The 22240-nt window shown below is 43.1% G+C and overlaps 1 protein-coding gene across 3 annotated transcripts in view; it reads left to right on the top strand.

The window, feature by feature from the left end:
* The window catches only part of micu2 (mitochondrial calcium uptake 2), a 285685-nt gene that overhangs the window by 36963 nt on the left and 226482 nt on the right, over positions 1-22240 (top strand). The window contains exon 1 of one of the 3 annotated variants that reach the window (XM_055636972.1): positions 4513-4533. The exons of the other annotated variants lie outside the window; for them this stretch is intronic. Within the exon in view, the coding sequence (XP_055492947.1) occupies positions 4528-4533 (6 nt within the window). The 5' untranslated portion in view covers positions 4513-4527. Of the gene's footprint in view, positions 1-4512; positions 4534-22240 lie in introns of those variants that run through there. 3 annotated transcript variants of the gene reach the window in all.

Raw genomic sequence — 22240 nt, forward strand, 5'->3', positions numbered from 1 at the left:
CAACACATAGCAGGTATGTATAAAATCCATGTGCTGTTCCCACTAACAGCCTGAGGTGAAGAGTGAACAGAAGATATGTGATGGCATTGCTTTGATGTTAATAAACCTAAATGAAAGTCAAAAATCAAAGTGCTCTGTGTGTAAATGGCTGTGTTATGAAAAGAATAAAGGTACGAAAGAGTCTGTAATTAGGTATAATTGGTGCTTTTGGACTAGTTATTTCCCCCTTTGCAATAGAATGAATGGTTTGTCATTTTTTTTCCTATATAAAACAGCCCCGGTGAACAACCCGCAGTAAACTTAAAGGTGTTTTTCAAAAAACGGTGATTACATGTGGATGACACAGCCTATGTTTTTTTTTCGTACCCTGTCCTCTTAAAGCATTCTGTCTGGCCAGCTGGCGAAGAGTAATGCAGAAATCAAAACACCTGCTCTTTTACTGGAGAAATTAATAGATAAAGCTGTCAGGAAAGACTTTGTTGTGGTGATATTTAAAAAAAGAAAAATACAGGAAAACCACAAACTCGCTGTTTTTCTACCTAAAACCCACAAGGGACTGACTGTCCCCCGGCGCAGCCATTCGTAACCACATCAAAGTAGATACCAGAACGATGGGTGGACAATCTAATGAGTAAATTTAAATTTTTGTACTTTTAAAAAATTCCATGGAGGTTTTCTAACTGAACTGATTGGGAGAAATCCAATGAAATGAATAACTATTAATGCTTAAAATGAATGTTGCAACGTATTTGGTTGCTAGAGAAATGATGGCAACAGTAACCCGTCTCAATGTACATACGTGATCACATCAATGGTGAAATTGCCTCCTTTCTGCATTACCCACAATAGCTGTATTTTGAAAGTAGTTTGCATAATTACTTTATGTGAGGGTTAACAGTACCAGTAACTGTCACTCTTGCATTGATTTTACTTTGCAGTCACCAAGAAACAATCAAGGATAGACCCAAAAAGCTGGAGTAACTCAACAAGGACAGGCAGCATCTCTGGAGAATAGGAAGGTTTCGAGTCAAGACCCTTCAGACTGCAAACATTCAAATACAGACAAGCAAAGTGCTTCATCTTCAGCTGTCTTCAACTACTTGATAATTCTGTGGAGAATTGTCACAGAGCAGTACAGCAGAGAAACACACTTTGGCCCACGTTGTCTGTGATGACCATGATCCGTAATTAAACTACCCCCATTTGCCTGTCCTCACAATTTACTGCCTGTCGATGTGCTTGTCCAAATGCCTCTTAAAACAAAGTGTTTGAGGCACTTAGTGCTTCCGTCAGCATCTGTGGGAGAATGGATAGGAGGTGTTTCGGATCGGGACTCTTCTTCCTGGTTTTGCAATTTCCGTTTTTATTGTAATATGTCTCTCGCGATGGAAGTACATTACATATTCTGATTGCGAAAGCACAATGGTTTAGTTTATTATTGTCACGTGTACTGAGGTACAGTGAAAGGCCTTTGTTTGTCCAGTCAAAGGAAATACTATCCATGATTACAATTAAGTGCATTTCACTGGGAGTTCAATTTGCACTGCCAAATTGGATCTCACTGAAGCATTGTCGATCCTTGCCGTCTGTATTATTTTAAAAGATCATTGATTACTTGAAGCTCAGTTGCTGATTGATTAATTTGTGGAATGTTTGTTGTGAGGAACCAATATATGATGATTCAAGATTTTGATAGTTTAAAATTTACAAGGAATGTTAAAACGCATTTGTATCCCTGGCTTTTGACCATGCCTGAGGCTTTGCTTCTGTTTGTGGTGTTTTTGATGTTTCTTTATTTTACATGTCTTTTCCTTCTATTTCTTTTGATTTTTATTTTTGGTGTGTATTAACTTTTTTGTCAATGATTAGTGATGTACAGCACTTTGTTGATTTTTTTAGTGCTTATAAATAAAATTATTACAATTATAAGGAATGGTGTGGCGGAAGACTTTCAGTCCATTGGCCTTCATCAGTCAGTGAATTGAGCATACAAATTGAGATGTTATGTTGCGTACAGCATGTTGTTGCTGCCGCATTTAGAGTAAGCTATGGGAAGGATGTCATTGAGCTGGAAAGAGTACAGAGAAGATTTACAAGGGCTTGAGGGCCTGACCTATAGGGAGTGATTGGGCAGACTAGAGCCTAAGTCCTCGGAACATGGGAGGCTGAGGGGTGATTTTATAGAGTATATAAAATCATGAGGGAAATAGGGTGAATGCACAGTCTTTTATCTGGGGACAGGGAATCAAAAATTACGGACATGGATTTAAGATGAGAGGGGAAGATTTAGTAGGAACCCGAGGGACAACGTTATTACACAGAGGATAGTGGGTATATGGAACATGTTGCCAGTAGTTGAGGCAATGCTACCAGGTCGTCCATGCAAACCAAGATGTCTATCTGGGCTAGTCCAATTTGCTGTGCTTGGCCCATTCCCGCAACCCATTTTCTGTCCATGTGTTCAAATGTAGTTTACATTTGTAATTGTACCCACCTGTACAGCTCCGGGAGAAGCCATTCCATATAACCACATAACTGTGCAAAACATTGCCCCTCTGGTCCCTTTTAAATCTTCCCTTTTTCTCATTAAATCTGTGCCCTTTAGTTTTAGACTGTGACCATTCACAATATCTACACTGCTCGCGATTTTATACACCTCTTAAGATCACCTCTCAACCTCCTGCACTGTGGAGGGAAATAATCCCAGCTTCTCCTCGTAACTGAAGCCCCCAAGTCCCAGTATGATTCTTATGAATCTTTTTTTTTTTTCTCTGTGCCTTTTCCAGCTTAATTACATTCTTTCTGTAGCTGATGACTAGAACTGCACACACTACCTTTAATGTGGTCTCATCAATGATTTGGCTTTAAGAAAATAACCATGGGCTAAATAAATGGAGGCTGGAAGTTGGGGTTATTGTAACACGGGATGGTAGAGTGATATATCTATCTATATTACTAAAAGTCTGATCTTGACCACTTCTTGTTCTGTATATTGATTTTTGAAAAAATGCTGCCACTTACGGCTGTGATTTTTGGCCATCTTACTCGGAGTCCCCCTCCGCTGCGCAGGTCAAGAGGATTTTTCCCATTGATGAAAAATAAAAGAATTAATAGTGTTTAAAAAATGTCGAGATTCTCTTTCCTGTCAATCATGCCATGAAGGCCACGCCCCTTCTGATGGGTCGGGTTGGGGGGGTGGGGGGGGGGGGTGAGGGCGAGAACTATAAAGCCCAGAAGTGTGGGCGTGGCTCAGTCTCTGCAAGATGGAGGAGGGAGAGGTCACGACTCGCTGTCTTTAGTGGCCTTGCACCCTGCTTGAAATGGTATGAAACTGCACTTGAATTTGGTGGCCTTGCATCCTGCTTGAAATGGAATTTCAAGGAATAGCCTCGAATCAACTACCAGCACAACAGGCTTGAGTGACTGAGCTGCCAGCCCAAATATCCATTCGGCCATGTCCATACTAGCCCTCTGTAAACCCGCCCCTTCAGCCCACAACACCTATACTAGTGCTCCAGAAAGCCCCCCCCCCCCACTGGCCACCAATATTGGAATTGGTGGAGAGATATAATATTGCGTTGGGGGACCAGTCCTCCCGTGAGATGCTTGGGAACCAACGGGTCCCACTTAGTCTAGTTAGATATAAGAATTGGGGAGGAGATTTTATGAAGATGGAATACAGGATGCACATCATTATCGATTAAGTATCATATGTAAGATTGCATATCAATTGATTTAATTGTGGTGGAATTTAGGAAATATCATTACCATTGACTATTTTTTTACAGATATAATGAGTAGCTTTTCATTTTGGCTCTTTTTTAAGAGCAATATTTTGTAGTCTAGACCATGCAGATGAAATATAGTAAATATGTTCAGATGTTGTTTTGCATTGAGTCGACAACTAGACTGGCAAAAAAGACACAGTGCTGGAGGGGTTGTGGATCAAGCTGCATCCCTGGAGAACACGGATAGATGATGTTTTGGGTCGGGACTTTCTTCAAACGTGGTTCCTTACATCCAACTAGACCAGCAGTTAGTACAGCAGCAAGGCTTTTGACAAGCTACTTGTTGAACACAGAAGTAACCGAGGATTACTGTGAGAATCATGCAGGAAATGTTGTGGAGTGGACGCACTGTCCCAGATGTTGGGCAGTTCAGGGAAGAGTATCTTTGTTTGACGTAAATTGGGATAATGTACTGAATGTGGCACTTTTAAAATTTGATTTTCTATTTTGTTCAATTTAACTAACTGCTGAACAAAACTGCTTAAAGCAAGCTATTGGGCCTCCCTTTATTTGGTGTTAATACAATAATTCTAGAAAAGTTAAAATGATACATGTGTGAAAGTCACGAAGATCTGGTCTGGGATTATTATCATATTGTTTTATCTCCCAGTGTTGCACAATTAACTAGAGCAGTAAGCCTACTTCCACAAAACTAAAGCCATTCAGACTGTTGGTGAGCTCGGGAGAGAATGATACCACAGAGCCTGCGTCTTTAATGCACCTAAATTTGGAACATACAATGGCGGTAAGTACAGAAACATTGAGAAGGTTTACTAAGCTGCTTGATAGCTTGTCTGATATGAATGAGTCAAAATCTCTCAACTTGTGAATCTATTGAATCCAAAGCAAATTTGCTTGGATGAGTACCACACATCTTCTGCACCCTAAATTGAAAGAGAACCTAAATGGAAAGAAAACCCTCTTAAAATGTCGTTTGAGGCAAACAATTAACAGAGGTGTATCACTTCTGATGTCAATCACTTCTATTTAAGTGTCCTGGAAAATGTCAGAGTTAATGAGGCACAGATATTTAAGCATACCAATTCCATTTTGACTCTCCTAACTTTCTTTAACAAAGGAACCTGCACAAGACCAGATAGGGCGCAACATAAATATCCCACTAACGAGTTTCTCCTGACCTAGTACTTAATGTTCACAGCCTTATCACTGCCAAGGAATGTTCTGTTTAAATAAACAATCCAAGATTTTAATTAGTTTCGGTTTCCCAGTTTTATATTTAAATAAGAACTATTCTATGCTGAAAATCCATCTTGAAAGCATATATAGCCCATTTACAGGACATTTTCCAACCTCAATTTTTGATGTTCTTAGTCCTCTTGTCTCCCTCTCCACCAATTGTTTGTAAACTGAATGCAATTTGTCAAGTTAGAATGAATGAAGCAACAAGTAAAGTGGATTATGGGCATTGCTGTTGAAACCAGTTACGTTGTTAATTATTCTAAAATAAGAGAATCTGCTCTAATGATGACAAACCATTTGAGTGTAACATAAGAATCGCCAGACAAAGGTCTCCCACATCTGAAAGCGTAGTATATGCTTTTCAGAAAAGACAGTTATTCTGTTGAAGTACAGGTACTTCTAAAGAAGATTTAATTGTGATACAGGAAGATTACTATGAATGGTTGTCTTACATGAAACCCATCTGACCAGAATGGACTGGCTACTGAATTGCTCAGCGCAGATTGGGTGCGATAATTTTTATAAAACATGTTTCTTGAACAGATATGTCGTCATATTGATCTATGGAAAGTTCTGTTCAGCAGATAAACTCTCTTCCTTAGCATCATTTACTTTTACTTTTTGCAATAAAATATGTGAAGATGCATTATAAATTTCATTGTTCTAACCAACCACAGCTGAATATTACAAGATACTACCATACAGCCATATAATGCTCGATATAAACTTGAAGATCCTGGAAGATGGCTGGATGAGAAATGTTTACTTACCATTCTAGCAATTTAAACAAAGGCATGTTGCAGGTTTACTCTGTATTGAACCCGTGCTTTATCTTAAACTGACCTGGATGTTGTATACACATGAGCTTGGAAGGATGTGATTTAAATCTGCAAACTTTGCAAGTATGAATCTCTGTTTCGCCATTGTCTGATAGAAACAATATTTCTAGTGCTAATAATTGCAGTCCAACAAAATGTTATATACTATACAGCCTTGCCTTTTATTTGGAAAGTTCGTAATCTCTTGTTGGTTTGCTGGATTTGGCAAACTATTGACTCCAATAATTTTTGAAAAAGACCTGAATTTGTTCAAATGTTTCCCCCTTTGTAATGGAACTGCCAAATGAACACAATAATTCAGAGGGTCACAAAGTGCTGGAGTAACTCAGTGGGACAGGCAGCATCTGACCCGCTCAGTCACTCCAACACTTGGTGTCCTTTTGTGTAACCTAGCACCTTGCTTCTAAATTACAAGAGGGTAATGTTTTTTTTAAATTATTTTGTGCATATTTAGTAATGTTCTGACTTGTGACAAAGTCTTTACAGGGAAACTCACTACAGGTGCACAACCTTTTATCCAAAGCCTTGGGACCAGACACTTCTCGGATTTCGGAATTTTTCGGATTTCCGAATGGAAGATTTTTAGTGTTGATTAGGTAGGTAGCGTGGGCGGCTTGAAAAGTCTGGAGCGGCTGCCTCCTCCCCGGACACCGGGGAATCATTGTAAATCTTTAATTCTTAGTCCCATACCTGGTCGGAGAGGCGGGGAGCGGGCAATGCCTTACTGGGTCGCCATGCAGTAAGCTCCGGAGCGCTGTGGCCGCCGACTCCCAACATCGCGGAGCTGGGGCTGCGGGCGTCCGGCTGCGGGCAGCGCCGGTTGCAGCTCCGACCCCGGCAACTCTACCCCTGGCTGCTCGGCACTCCAAATCCAGCGCAGCCCGCGACCGGACCCCTGCAGCCCCAGCTCCGCGATGTTGGGAGTCGGCGGCCACAGCGCTCCAGAGCTTACCACACGGCGACCCGGTAAGGCATTGCCTGCTCCCCGCTGGTATCCCAGCACTGTGGCCGCCGACTCCCAACATCGCGGAGCTGGGGCTGCGGGCGGGCGCCGCTGGATTTGGAACGCCGCGCAGCCAGGGGTAGAGTTGCCGGGGTCGGAGCTCCAACCGGGGCCGGACGCCCACAGCCCCAGCTGCGCGATGAGTGCTCCGGAGCTTACTGCACGGCAACCCGGTAAGGCATTGCCCGCTCCCCGCCTCTCCGACCAGGTAGGGGACTAAGAATTAAAGTTTCCCCCATCACCCCCCCCCACAGTGGGTGTTAAAATTAAATTTTAAACTGATTAACTTGCATCGGAGTGCAGGTTCGAAGCAGAGTATACATGTCGTATGAGAGAAAATTATTTCTTTGGGATCCTCTGCATTTGAATTCCAAATTCTCGAACAATAATGAAATAAGTTATACAGGTGCACAACCTTTAATCCGAAGATCCAAATAACGAAAACCTCCGAATAGCGACATTTTTTCGGTCCTTGAAGAAAGGTCCTTGAAAACGTTCACCGAGGGCGGCCCGCAGAGGTGACAGCGGAACCTCCGGTTGGTCCTCGAAGAAAGGGGAACTAAACCCCATTCATAAAAGAGAAGGTGAGGGTATATTGCGCGGGAGGGTTAATAATTGACAATATGCTGCTACCTGCCCGCTGAGTTAAAAAGTTCCCACGGTAGACACGATACACAGTGTATCGTGAGTCTTGCGTGGGAACTTTTTAACTCGGCAGCAGCAGATTGTCACTCCCTTCAGTTTCACCCCACCTACACCCCTCTGCTCCCCGGCCATGCGTGTGACCCCATCCCTCCCCTCTCCAGCTCCCCGCTCATTGCACCGGCGCGGGGGCTTTGTACTGTCTTCACGTCGGCGATGGCAGCAGGCCAGCCAACCCAGATGGCAGCAGGCCAGTGCAGTCACCCGCTCCAACTACAGAGGAACCTGGGTTGCGGATGACGGGGCGCAGCTCGGGGCGTCGTAGGGGCCCATCGGGGAGCGGGTTCCTGTTGGTCCTGACGTCTCCGGCCACCTGCTATCCTCCGGGAACTGTAGCGCCCTTGCAGGAGAGTGGGGTTGTTTGCAGTTGCAGAGGGAGGGGGCAAGGGCGGTACAGTTCCCAGTCTCAGCTCCAGTCCAGGGGGGTGGCCGGAGATGTCAGGACCAACGGGACAGCGACCCCCAGGACCACTGCAAGCATGGAGATCCCAGAGACCCACAGCCAGCAGCAACTCCAGCCCAGCCCCGCTCCAACTCCAGAGGAACACGTAGGGGCAGAAGCTGATGGTGTGCAAGGTGTTCTTGGGGTGGCGCAGCTCGGGCTGTGGGCAAACTGCCACTTGTCGGCGTAGCGGCCCATCGGGGAGCGGATTCCTCTGGAGTTGGAGGGGGAGGGGGGTATTGTGCTGTTTGATCGCCCCCTGCTATCCCAGGGACAGGGAGACACAGCGGCTTTTTAGACTGGTGGGCAATCACTTCCAAAGTTCTGTCCACACAGTCAGTACACCTCTCCTACACTGCATTTCATACAAACATTTATTCTGCAAGAAAAAACGACATTGAAGTCTCAAACTCGCGACCGAGTAACTGCCGGGATCAAGGCGTAAACTCGCGACCTTGCGGATATGAGCCGAACACTCTACCACTGAGCCAGCCATTAAAATCTACGCTAAAAAATTTCCATTCCGAAGACCGACAAATTCTGAATTACGAAAAGTGTCTGGTCCCAAGGCTTTCGGATAAAAGGTTGTGCACCTATATGCTACTTTGTACCTGTTTTGATTTATTTGAAACATAATTTGACAAAAATGTTTGTCTCGCTTACCAATTTTATGGATTATGAATGTGTTTATATCTGTCTCATGTTTCAGCTGTGCATAGATGGTCCTCATTTAAACAAAAACAAAGGTACTAAGTATCCTGAAAGTGCAATGTTGAATTTATAATCAGAATCCCATCCATCTGAGCATGCATTTGTTATCTTCCTAAAATGAAAAAGCTGTTCCTCCTTCTGCCCTGTTGACAAAATTGCAGTTATGAGAGACCTTCAAGCTATGAAGTAATGACTTGTCTGACTGTAAATTAGCCTTTCATTGTCTAAGCACATGTTTCAAATATTTCACATGTGTACGCCAGAAGATATTTTTTGCCAAGAGATCCATTTCAGAAGGATTTGTGTGTAACTATCGCCATCCATTTTCAGCGATATGTTTGTTTAAGGTGACAACAGCCAATAATATTATCCTCCTCCTCCTTTGAGTTTCAAATGGAAAATATTGTTAAATCTCTTTCATGCAAGTAATCACTTATAAATTGGATTTACAAGGCTCATTGTATGACCATGATAATTTTGATAAATTATCTGTTAAGTTATCTATTACATAGGTTTTATTGAAAGATTGGACAATTTTCTTCTCTGGGCAGTATGTAAAATATTTTTAACTAGACTTTAGAGATCCAATGCCGAATCAAGCCCTTTGGCTCACAGAGTCTGCACTGACCAGCAATCACCCTGTACACTAACCTATACCCTGGGAACAATTTTACAATTTACCAAAGCCAATTAACCTACAAACTTGTACATCTTTGGAGTGTAGGAGGAAAATTCACGCAGTTGCAAACTCTGTATAGACAGCGCCTGTAGTCAGGATTTCACCCGGGTCCCTGGTGCTGTGAGGCGGCAACTCAACCGTTGTGCCACTGTGTCAACTAGCAAAGAATATTTGAGTTTTATACTTGCCAGCCGAGTATGACTTTTTCTTTTTTTTTGTGAACATGGTCAGAAATTTTATTTTACTACTTCAAAAATGTCTGTTTTTGCTTTGTAACATTCGGATGCTGACCTAAATGTAATGGTTATTCATTTCTTAAATGATAGTAAAATGTTTTCTTTGAGATTGGGTGTTGGATATTTAAGGCCTGCCATCTGCAATGGGCCCCGTGATCTTTGAAGAAATATACTTGTGGATTGGGTGTCTAAGCTCAACGTGTACAAAGGTGGCGTGCTTTCCCATGTTGGGTTATGCCTTGTGCATCTGAAACTCCATTCTCAACATTTTTTTTGAGAACTTTGTTTAACTCAATCATTTTGTAGAAATGTAACTGTTACTTTTAATCAGTTACTTTCAGAAATTGTAATGGTCATAGATGTACTGCAGAAACGAGACCTTGTTTCCTCCATGTCCAACCAATCATTTCTCCCTACTTGCACTAATCCCATTTGGCCACACTAGGTCTGTATTGTATCCTTCCATACCCTGTCAATTACAATGCCCTCCATAATGTTTGGGACAAAGACCCATCATTTATTTATTTGCCTTTGTACTCCACAATTTGAGATTTGTAATAGAAAAAAAAAATCACATGTCAGATTTTAATAAAGGCCATTTTTATACATTTTGGTTTCACCATGTAGAAATTACAGCAGTGTTTATACATAGTCCCCCATTTCAAGGCACCATAATGTTTGGGACACATGGCTTCACAGGTGTTTGTAATTGTTCAGGTGTGTTTAAATGCCTCCTTAATGCAGGTATAAGAGAGCTCTCAGCACCTAGTCTATCCTCCAGTCTTTCCATCACCTTTGGAAACTTTTATTGCTGTTTATCAAAAATGAGAACCAAAGTTGTGCCAATGAAAGTCAAAGAAGCCATTATGAGACTGAGAAACAAGAATAAAACTGTTAGAGATATCAGGCAAACCTTAGGCTTACCAAAATCAACTGTTTGGAACATCGTTAAGAAAAAAGAGAGCACTGGTGAGCTTACTAATCGCAAAGGGACTGGCAGGCCAAGGAAGACCTCCACAGCTGATGACAGAAGAATTCTCTCTATAATAAAGAAAAATCCCCAAACACCTGTCCGACAGATCAGAAACACTCTTCAAGAATCAGGTCTGGATTTGTCAATGACCACTGTCTGCAAAAGACTTCATGAATAGAAATACAGAGGCTACACTGCAAGATGCAAGCTACTGGTTAGCCGCAAAAATAGGATGGCCAGGTTACCGTTTGCCAAGAAGTACTTAAAAAATTATCTAGAATTTTATATATTGAAACAATGATGTGGAATTTTAGATAGTTGAATAAATAAATAACGTGATTATAGTAAAATGTGAAATTATCATGTTTAACATTTACCATAATATTTCAAAACATAAATTGGTATTTTTATTAGACTTTTCTTGCCACTAATTATAGCTTGGTATACAATTTAAAATCTTGCTTTGACATAAAACGAAGCAGACAATTTCAGGGTATTTTACAGCCATATTCATTTGTAAATAGCTTAAATTCACATCAGTTCAAGTAATTTCACTTGATTGCTGTGGGGAACGGTGCTGCAAGTGAATAGAGTGCTAAGTCATGATGCAAAGATCTGTTTCATGGTCCAGTAATGCTGATCACCGGTAATTTGGACATCCTGAGAGTTACGGCCAGACCAATATATTTTCATCATGTTAGTGCCCAGGGAAACTAGCATGACATTTAAACTACAAACGGGAGCATTTCTTTTTCCAATCACTCCAAAGAAAACTTAAATGTGGCAGTCTTATAAGCCAGTTCGGTATTCCGAAAAACGCAAGGAATCATGGGATTATTCAAAGGTCATTCGAGAATAATAAAAGCGAATGGGGTGCCTGGCAGCGGGGGAGAGCGAGGTTCAATAGCGAGTGAGGGGGTAGATGCGAGTGGGAGACAGGGAGAGACGGTGAGAGGTGGGGGAGAGAGGTTTCAGTTAGACAGACAGCCACTGGTAAAGCCATGGCTCGTTGTTTCTAGGAGAGTCGAGAAAATGTCCTCAATCGAGAGAATGCAACTTCAAAACCCCCTCGTCTCGACCGCGCTGGAGATTTCCGCAGGTGCAAGGAACAAATGACCTGTAGTTTGGTTACTTCTTACTAACCAATTGTAGTGCTTGTTAGTAGGAGCTCCACCTACTATGCGGTTTATATTATCAGGAGTTTGCCTACGTAATTTAGTCTGAGTAGCTGCTAGTTACTATAACACCTTGCAGACGAATGCTGTAAGAGTACTTTAATAAATATGTGTTGTACCTTAACATGTGCACGAATCGACTGATTACATGGTGTCATAAGTGGGATCTGTCAAAATGACCTTGTGACATCCAGAACGGAACACACGGATGCGTTGCCTATTTGAGCAGCAACTTCCTCTACCGTTCGCACAGGGTAGTGTGGGCGTTTGATAGTTGTGTTGAGGTCCCTGGGGTTGATGCAGATACAAATTTCTTCCTTGTTTATCATTGTTGCAACCATCATGGTGGAAACCCAGTCAGATGGGTCAGTAACTGTAGCAATGACACCCAGGGAGACCATCTGCTGGAGCTCATTGTGTACTCTGTCGCGCATGGCTTGCGGAATACGATGTGGTGCTCGGACCACAGGAGTGACTTTGGGATCAATGGCGATGTTGTATTTGAGGGGCAGTTTACCAAGCTCGTCGTTGAACAGCTCTCTATATTGAGAGAGTATCTGCTGAGTGGGGCCCCCAGCGAAAGAGAGTTGATGGACAGCACAACCAAAGTAGACTAGGCCCAGATCGTGGCATGCAGAGTTTCAGAATCCCCTTGGACAATATAAAACTTAAGGGTATGAGACTGCGAGTCTATGATGCAGTTTAAATCAGTTTCTCCAAGCGGGTACAGAACATCACCCCTGTAGGCCCGTAGCGGGGCCAAAGCTTTTTTTAACATGTTCGTCCCCGGTCCCCTCCCGTCAATTCACCGGTGAAAGGAGAAGACGCGGATTTGTACCACCCGCGCCAGACAGGTCAGTAGGCCACCCCTTAGATACAGTGATTTTGTGTAACCATCTATACTTCCCCATATGCGTTATTAGCGTTTTGGTTACTGTATTGTTTAGTTACCATGTATTCACGTATCTATGCTCTTATTTTGTTTCTACAAGGAAGGATGTAGCTTAGTTACTTCTTACTAACCAATTGTAGTGCTTGTTAGTAGAAGCTCTGCCTACAAAACGGTTTATATTATCAGGAGTTTGCCTGCGTAATTTCGTCTGAGTGGCTGCCAGTTACTAAATTGTGGACGAATTGCCTGCGTAATTTAGTTACTAAACCTTGACGTGTGCACGAATCCACTCATTACATGACCTAAAGTTTGAATTGAATGAACTGAGTGTTCTTACTGTCCTCGTCTTACACCAGCGTTTTGTGAGAGTGGTTGGATACTGGGATCGAGGAGTCAGCGCCCGACAGGTGAATGGCCCGCAGTAGCTGGTGCCTCTCTGCTCGCCGCTGGAAGAATTGACACCTCTACTCCCCAGGTCGGGCACTGCCTCCTCGACCCCGCTACTTGGCGGTGGCCGACTAGGATTCCAGAGCATCGCCGATGCCTCACACCAGCTCCTGATCCCCCGTTGCCTGTCGGGATAATGTAACCGATGTTGGTTGAGCTGAAGCTGGCATCCAACCACTCTCACAAAACGCCGATGTACGACGAGGACGTTAAGAACACCTAGTTCACTCAACGCAAACTTTAGGTCATTTCTTCCTAGCGCCCATGGAAATCCCCGCTCCCAACCATCCCAACCACGGCGCAAAAGTCTAATGTGTAGGCAGTCTGAAGGAGGGTCTTCTCTCCAGAGGTTCGCGGACGGGAGTGTTGGCCCAGGCCCGCAGACAGCGTGGAGTGGAGGCGCCGGCCCCAGCTTGACTCTGCTTGTCCAGCCGGTGGGACGGGCCAGTAGACAGGATGACCTAAAGTCCAGCTGGGATAGGCAGAGCCGAGCTGGACCCCGACCCTCCCCATCTCCCCTCTTCCCCTCCTCTGCGCTCCGCCGCTCCCGTTCAGCTCCCGCTAGCCTGGGGCCGGCCCCAGACGGGACACTTGGGAGGGGACGAGGACGGCCCAGCGGTGGCTGGATAGGGACGAGATGCAGCTCTGCACCCATGCAGCAGCACAGCCGACGCGAGTGTTTATCCCGAGCGACCTATGACCTGTGCATGCGCAGTCGGAATACCGAACTGGCTTATTGCATTTCTATTCTTTTCTATTGGTGCCCCAAATTTGGGGCTGCGTCATTGTGTTGCCTCTGAACTTCAATGCTACAATTGAGAAAACATAAGCAGTAGTTAAACACTCCTCAAACAGCAGTTTATATATTTATAATGTGTGTATATATAGTACAACAAAAAAGTTATTTACTGAAAATAGCTTGCACCAATGAAGTCATGGTAAATCACTATATAGCCTATTCTCTTGATGTTTATAATTATGAAACTGAAGTGACCCATTTTGACTTAGCAGTGTTTTTATGGGCTAATCGCTTGGATTTGCTTTTTGACATTATTGGCAATATGCTTTCAAATCTTTCACATCTGTGAAGCTAAAATCAAATCTTTAAAATGAAGAATACGTTTACTAGTCACCTATCCAGATTTACCAGAAAAGAAATCACAATCTTCAAATTAAGATCACTTTTTATTTTTTCGTAAAAAATACTTCCCTTGTTTCACCTGTGTCTAATTTGCACGGCGGCAATTCCACTAACTAGGGAGCTGCCAAGTAAACAGATTTCAAATGATCATGTGGGCCAGTATTCACAAATGGTGCTAATTATAGGGAAACAAGTTCAAGTGGTGAAGTCAGCCCTTTCATTACGGTTCCCAGTTTTCTCTCCTGTGATGGGTTTTTTTCTGTTTGAATGGCATTCTAACATTCTCTATTTAGGATTTGAGTTGGCTGGGCAGTTTTCATACATCACTAATTGTTCTGTAACAATTTTTGTATCATTTTCGCATCCATGCTTTTATCTCGGATTCCTAATAGTTTAAAAAAATGCTTAATGTCTAAATTGGAGATTTCACAAATGTAAAATAATAGGGTTTTTTCTATAAATCTATTTGATGGTATTAAAATTGCATAAATCTAATTTATTTATTTTTCAGGGTACATTTAAAAATAACCAGGTATCGCAAAGTACCGGTGGTGTGCATATATGTCTCCCTGCTGAAATCTCAAAAGAAATTGCAATGAGCAGCTACTACCTTTAGAGATACAGTGTGGAAACAGGCCCTTTGGCCCATCAAGTCTGTGCCAACCATCGATCACCCCGTACACCAACACCATCCTACACACGAGGGACAATTGACAATTTTACTGAAGCCTGTTCACCAACAAACCTGTCTTTGGAGTGTGGGATGAAACTGGAGCACCTGGGGAAAATCCTTGAGGTCACAGGGAGAACGTACAAACTCCAAAGCATCCAAGGTTAGGATTGAAACCGGGTCTCTGGTGCTGTAAGGCAGCAACTCTACCACTGTGCCACACCCGTTAATTGTTTATTGTAAATTCCTATTAAATAGCATTTGAGATGTTTGTGCTGGGATATTCAACAGCGGCCCCTATGGAACCCCACAAATCATGCTAGTTCCTTGTTCTGATACCATGGGCTCTTATCTTGTTTTGCAGCCTCGCATGTAGCACTTTATCAAAGGCCTTCTGAAAATCCAAGTAAAAATCCACTGACTCTCCAGAGCGAGCTAGTCAATTGGGTGGAAAATTGGTGGAAGGAGTCAAGGGTGGTTGTCAACTGAATATGGTACAATACTTTAGAACTGAGGCCGTTTATTGCTTGCATAAAGTAGAAATTGCTGACCAATGGTTGAATTTTGCCGGCTATCTTTGGTCTTACCGACAAAGTTTTGTCCAAATGTTTCTTCCTGCAATGAAAAGGGCAGCATGGTGGCACTGAGTAGAGTTGCTACCTTACAGTGCCAGAGACCCAGGTTTGGTCCTGACTACAGGTGCTGTCTGTACGGAGTTTGTACGTTCTCCCTGTTAGCTGCCTGGGTTTTCTCCAGCAGCTCTGGTTTCATCCCACATTCCAAAGACGTACAGGTTTGTAGGTTAAGTTGGATTTAGTAAAAAGAGTGCGTAGGATAATGCTAGTGCACAGGGAATCCCTGGTCGGCAGGGACTCAGTGGCTGTTTCCACGCTGTATTTCTAAACTAAAACAGATGTGTTGTGGAGAGAGCGAGATCAACGTTCTGAATAAAAGTAACAACGTGTGGTGTTTGGGTGTTCACATTATCTGGGCAAGCTGTGTCCATTGAGAAGTGCATCACAAAGGTTAGCTTCTCATGAAAGTTTTGATTGCCAATGAAACACCACCACCAAAAGTACTGCAGCAGTTAACTCGCCATATTCCAAGGACGATAAGGGGTAGACAATAAAATTTTCACTGCCAACATGGTATGTGTACTGAAGGTAAACAAAGTCATGACCTATTCTACCAAAATTCAACCAACATATAGTGTGGTGAAGGAGAAGAGGGTTCAATGGTATACAAGCACGGGGAATTAAAGAATTCCCAAATATGGACCCTGGAAAGCTGCAGCGGAATTAATCATTTATTATCTAACCCTATCAAAATGCAAACCGTTTGTGTCAAATACCTTCCATCTTTGAGATGAAGAAAGTCATAGATTTAACTCTTACGGTAATGATCATTACTGTAATGTCTTATTCCGAACAGAGTCAACTGAATACACCAGTGGCAGCACAGTGGTGCAGCGTTAGTGCTGCTGGGTTACAGTGCCAGAGACCTGGGTTCGTTCCTGACTACGAGTGCTGTCTGTACAGAGTTTTACGTTCTCCTTGTGACTGCATCGGTTTTCTCCGGGTGCTCCAATTTCCTCCCACACTCCAAAGACGTACAGGTTTGTGGGTTACCGTATTTCCTGGCAATGAAGACGCACCCCCAATTTAAGTTGCTAAATTTTGAGAAAAGGATGGTTGGACAGGATCAAGGCTTTGGTTTAGTCCAGGGGTTGACAACATCGCTTGCGTGCCCCAGGACTGGCTGCAGTTCCCAGATCTCTCGCGTCCCCGAGACTAGCTGCAGTTCCCAGGACGCCTGCCCTGGGACTGCCTGTCGCGCCCAGGTCCCCACGTGCTGTGAAAGGTACTCTTTCCCCCCCCCCCCCCCCCCCCCAGCAGCACTGTCCTTTTACAGCTGCTTCCCACTTTACAGCCGCATCCCATCAGCTACCGACAATGAGGGATAGGCTTGGCCCTCAAAAACGATGTTGCTGTACTGAGGGATAGCCAAGTCTATCTTGGCTAACAACCTAACCTTCAGCCTCCAAGCAGCAGGTAAATTTTCGTGCCTTATTTTTGGGTTAAAAATACCGTCTTCATTGCCAGGAAATACGATAATTGGCTTTGGTAAAAATGGTAAATTTTCCCCAGTGTGTAGGATAGTGCTGTTGTAATGGGTGTTCGCTGGTCGGCACGGACTCGATGGGCCAAAGGGCCTGTTGCCGTGCTATAGTTTGTCCACGGCTTGGATGCGAGTTTATTTGTGGGTGCCCACCATTGAACCTATCGTGGTAATTTTTTTGGGTGCTGACCAACAATAAGATTTATTGCTTACAAATTCAGCTGCTTGCTGTCGTCAGTTGTTTGGCTGCTGTGTTGCGGATTTGTATTCAATTTCAATTTCAAATATCTTGGATTTGCTGCAAGTGGTATGCAGTCCACTATTATGACAAATGATAGCTCTAACTTCAGTATAATCGATGGTTTGCAAAGTGCACCAGTAGGCAGCGGGGTTTATCTTGATTTAAAGGCTTCTACATGTGGTTGTATCCAGACATAAGTGCAGGAATGCAGTGTGGCTGAGAATGAACTGATGGTGCGCGGATAGGGAAACCTTCCAGAAGAGGAGTGGGATAAAGGACTCTCAGCAGGAAGCCACTTTCACTGAAGTTGCTCTTGGGTACTTCTAACTATATCTTGGCAAGAAACATTGCTAGACGGACTTAACCACTGAATGGTTGCAACACAAAAGGAGGCTATTCAGCCGAAGAGGTCTGCCAGCTGTATGTAAGAGCGGTCAATTTCCAGCACTTGGTACACAGTCATCAATTCAGATGCTCATCGAATGCTCTTAGTGATTCTGTCCAACTCTCTCCCAAGCAGTGTATTTCTGTTATTCACCACACTCTGGATGAAAAAGGTCTCCCTCAGATCATCTAAATCTCTCCCCCCTTGCCCTAAATCTGTATCCTCTTGGTTTATCTACCTTTAAATTGGGAGAAGGTTTCCTGCGCTCTACCCTCTTAGTTTTGTATTCTTAAGTCATGCCCCCTCTTGACCTTCACCATTGCAGAGAAAACAGACCTAGCCTCTCCTGTTTGTCCTCCTAACTATTCCATCCCAGACAGCACTTGCACCCTCTCCAGCACCATTATCTTTCTATCTTATCTTTTTCCACAAACATTTTGAAACGTACAGAGTTATGGTCACCATCTCTAGGAATTTCCCTCCACTTGAGTGGTTCCATTGCCTAATATAAGTCCAGTAATGCTGGTAGTGCTGCTGGTAGAGCTGCTGCTTCACAGTGCCAGAGACACAGGTTCGCACCTGACCTCGGGTGCTGTCTGTGTGCTGTTTGCATGTTCTCCCCTGTGTCTGTATGGGTTTCCTCCGGATATTTCGGTTTCCTCCCACTTTCCAAAAATGTGAGTTTGCAGGTTAATTTGCCTCTGTAAAATTGCCCCTGGTGTATAGGGAATGGATGCGAAAGTGGGATAATCTGGAACTAGTGTGAACGGGTGAGCGATGGTCAGCATTGGCATGGTGGGCCAAAGGGCCTGGTTCCATGCTATATTGCTAGACTAATCTTTATTCTTTTTCCCCAGTTCTTGATTCTGAAACAGAACTATTTCTCTGGCTGTACCCTTCATGATTTTAAATATCTCCATCAGTTCCCCTTGCAAGAATAGTTTCTCCCGATTAACCACATAACTGAAGTCGCTCATGTCTGTCATCATTTCATTAAATCTTTTTTGTAAATCTACTGCATTTCTTTTACTCAGGCAGTTTACCATCCATATTGTTATGTCTTTTATTCTATTGACTTCAATCTTGATGATGAGGCTATTGGGAAATGCCCACGTGCGGTATTAGGGTCTCGACCCGAAACATCACCTATTCCTTCTCTCCAGAGATGCTGCCTGTCCCACTGAGTTACACCACGTTTTTTTGTCTATCTTCTGTGCCATATTAATCCTGTTTCACTCATTGATCCTCTCTGTAATTTCCTTAAAATAAATCTTTCACCTCTGATAACGAATCCATGCAAGCTTCCTCCAATCATGTTTCTAAGTGACGACTAATTCTGTCCATGATTCCTGTTCCTATAACTCCCACCCCCTGAGGCAGAACTGACTTGTCCGGAGTTGTAGGATTAATCCAAACATCCGATTTTGCAATTTTCCCCAGGCATTAAGTCTGAATCTTTACTGTCTGTAAAATTGTGGCAAGAGTGTGCATTTTTCATTCACTGTGCAACCTGGGAAGTATCGGACACCGCAGGTGATTTATTCACTCTATAGGCAATTAATCATCCTTCATTCATTGCCAGAGCATATGGAGAGTGGAGGAACAGCACCTCATATTCCACTACAAACCCAATTGTATGAACATCGAATTCTCCAATTTGAGGGAACATCCCCCTCCCCTTTTATTTTCCCTTTTTCTGTCCCCTTCCCTGGTACATATCCATTTCTATCCCCCTTGTCCGTTTACCCCCACCATCCTCTTCGACCTATTCCGTTCCCTCTGGCTTTACATTAGCTCCTCTCCTCACCTGACACCATTTTGTTTCCTTTTCATACCTAGCCTTTATCCACCCATCTGCCTATCAAACCCCTTTTCACTTGTATCCACCTATTATTGGCCAGGTTTTGTTCCGCCCCCACCTATTTTCCAGTTTTCTACCCCACTACAAAAAGGACGAAAATTCCTGATCCGAAACATTGCCCATCCATTCCTTCCACAGAAGCTGCCTGGCCCGCTGAGTAACTCTAACACTTTGTTTTATTTTAACCATCCTACTATCTCTCCTTTATTAAAATTCAGCTCATTTAGAATCGCAACTACATCTTCCTTTGAGATTCCTATAGCAACGTCTTTCTAGGCAAGGAATAATGCAAGGTGATCACCGCTACAGTCATGTCCCTTTGAGATTCATTAGATACTACTTCATTGTGATATTATGCACTTCAGCCACTCAAAGCACAGAGTAGGATCAGAATCACTCTGCCAGTGGCTGTTAAGGTCACACCGACCTTCAACTTCTATGGGAAGGCTCATTCCAGTCTAGTGAAAGCACTTAAACATGTTTGCCGCACATTATTGCATCTCAGACACTAGATTCTTTTTAATGCAGGAATGCTAAATACATACAATTCTAAGACATCGTGTGTAAGAAAGAACTGCAGATGCTGGTTTATACCGAAGGTAGACACACAATGCTGGAGTAACTCAGCGGGTAAAGTAGCACCTATGGAGAAACGGAATTTGACATTTCTAGTTGGAACCTTTCTTCAGACTGAAAGATAGAGAAGGCCAGAAAAAAACAGGGCTGGCAACAGATGATCTCAGGGAGGGTGGATTGCATAATGGCCCATTTTTGGCTGGGGAAAACACAGTATTGGAGTAACTCAGCAGGTTAGGCAGCATCTCTGGAGAGAAGAAGGAATGGGTGACATGAACCATGAACATAGATGAATAATGTTGAAGAACCTGGATAGGTAATGTTTCTGGTCCGGACTCTTCTTTAGACCAGAAATGTTACCAAATCCATGTTCTCCAGGGATGCTGCCTGACCTGCTGAGTTACTCCAGAACTTTGTGTCTTTTTATTTTGTAGAATAGCATCTGCAGTTCTGTGTTTCTACAAACAATTCTCCCTACTGGAGAACAGAAGATGAAGTGAGAATGCAGCTTTTCAAGATTTGCAGGCTTCCCTTTTGTTTTTGGATGCCATTCACCTTTCTTATTTCACTTTTCAGGTGCCAAGTTACAACAATAATATAATTCAACCGGAAGATTGTCCAGCTGATGTTTAGACATACACAGAATATTATACAGGTTCATGTGTGTTATTCTAGCAGCAATCATTATGCTTTAATTCTGTGGCAGTCTATTATCCCATCTATATATCAGCTCACTCATCAAGCAAAAAAAGTGCAAGCTACCTGACAAAAAATTGTCTGCTAACAATGAACAATCGTGGCTTCACTGCACGACCCACACACCTGAAGGCAATATGGATATAATACATGTCCTGCTTCCACCCACAATCTAATAGAATGGATTGTGCTTGAGTAGTGATTCTCTTGAGGGAGCCCAGCTGTTCTCAGCTGAATTGGTCTCTGGATTCATTGCTATGTAATATATGCTCCCCAATCTTGCAATTGTGTGAGTTCATCCCTAACAACTGTATAGTGGGAGGAAGCTATTAGGCATTTTACTAAGCCTCTGTGATCAATTCATCTGTAAATACCAAAGGATTTCTGCATTCCTAACAGTTTGCGTCTTATCTTCTCTCTTTTGCTGATCTACTTCAGTGTCTACTTGACTATAATGCCAAAGCAAAGACAAATTGACATTCATATTTCCAAAGCAATATTTTGGCTCAACATGCAAATATCATAAAGATATTAACTAATTACTCTTATGGACTTCCTCACTGCTAGTCTTCTGTACGATTTTTGCCTGCTCTAGTGTACTGATTTATTGCTGTTTCAATGGCTGGCGGAAGGCTTCTAATTTGCCACATATGATCCTGCCTTTGACTTAACCTGTATGATAAGCAAACTATTTGTGTCTGAGTTGGTGACTGTGTCAAAATGCCTGGTTTGTCTTCATCTCTGCTGTCTCTTCATTCTTCAATTTTCATGAGTCTGAAAGGGAGAATGGCAGAAGGGGAGGAAGATTGAGTTGAAAGTATGTGGGCAAGCAACAAGTGCATGGTATAGAAAGGAACTGCAGATGCTGGAATATGCTGAAAATAGGCACAGTGCTGAAATACTGAGCAGGTCAAGCAGCATCTCTCGGGAAAAAGGAGGGTGACATTTCAGGACGGGACCCTTCCTCAGACTGAAAGTGCATGCTATCATGATCTACTTGTAAATGAGAAGAAATGGTATGCTACAGGGGAAATGGGATGCAAAAGTGTAGATAAGGTAAGAGAATAACACTCTTCCATGGTCTTCGGTCTTTTAGTGTCCCCGTACTCTAGCCTGCCTGCCCTAATTCTGGAAGTTGTGCTCCTACAGATTACAAGATGACGGAGCAGCATTTGCCGCTAATGCAACTGATGCTATGTCTCCTTATCCTTCAAGAGAAAAGAAATTGCATTGGCCAATATTGCCCTGTAATTAAGTAATGCGCCTCCAGAGTTGTTGCTCTTCAAAAGCTGTAACATGTGTGTCATTGAATAGTCATAATTGCATGACTGAGTTTGTGATGGAGCTTCTAAAAGATAGGTTTGGGTCCACTGGCTGGGAATTGTTGGTAGGTGAGGTGCAATGCATTCAGCAGTATCTCAGTTGTTGAGATGGGGCTATTGGAGATGACCAACCCTAACTATGT

This window comes from Leucoraja erinacea, chromosome 6 (genome assembly GCF_028641065.1).
Source record: "Leucoraja erinacea ecotype New England chromosome 6, Leri_hhj_1, whole genome shotgun sequence".
NCBI lineage: Eukaryota > Metazoa > Chordata > Chondrichthyes > Rajiformes > Rajidae > Leucoraja > Leucoraja erinaceus.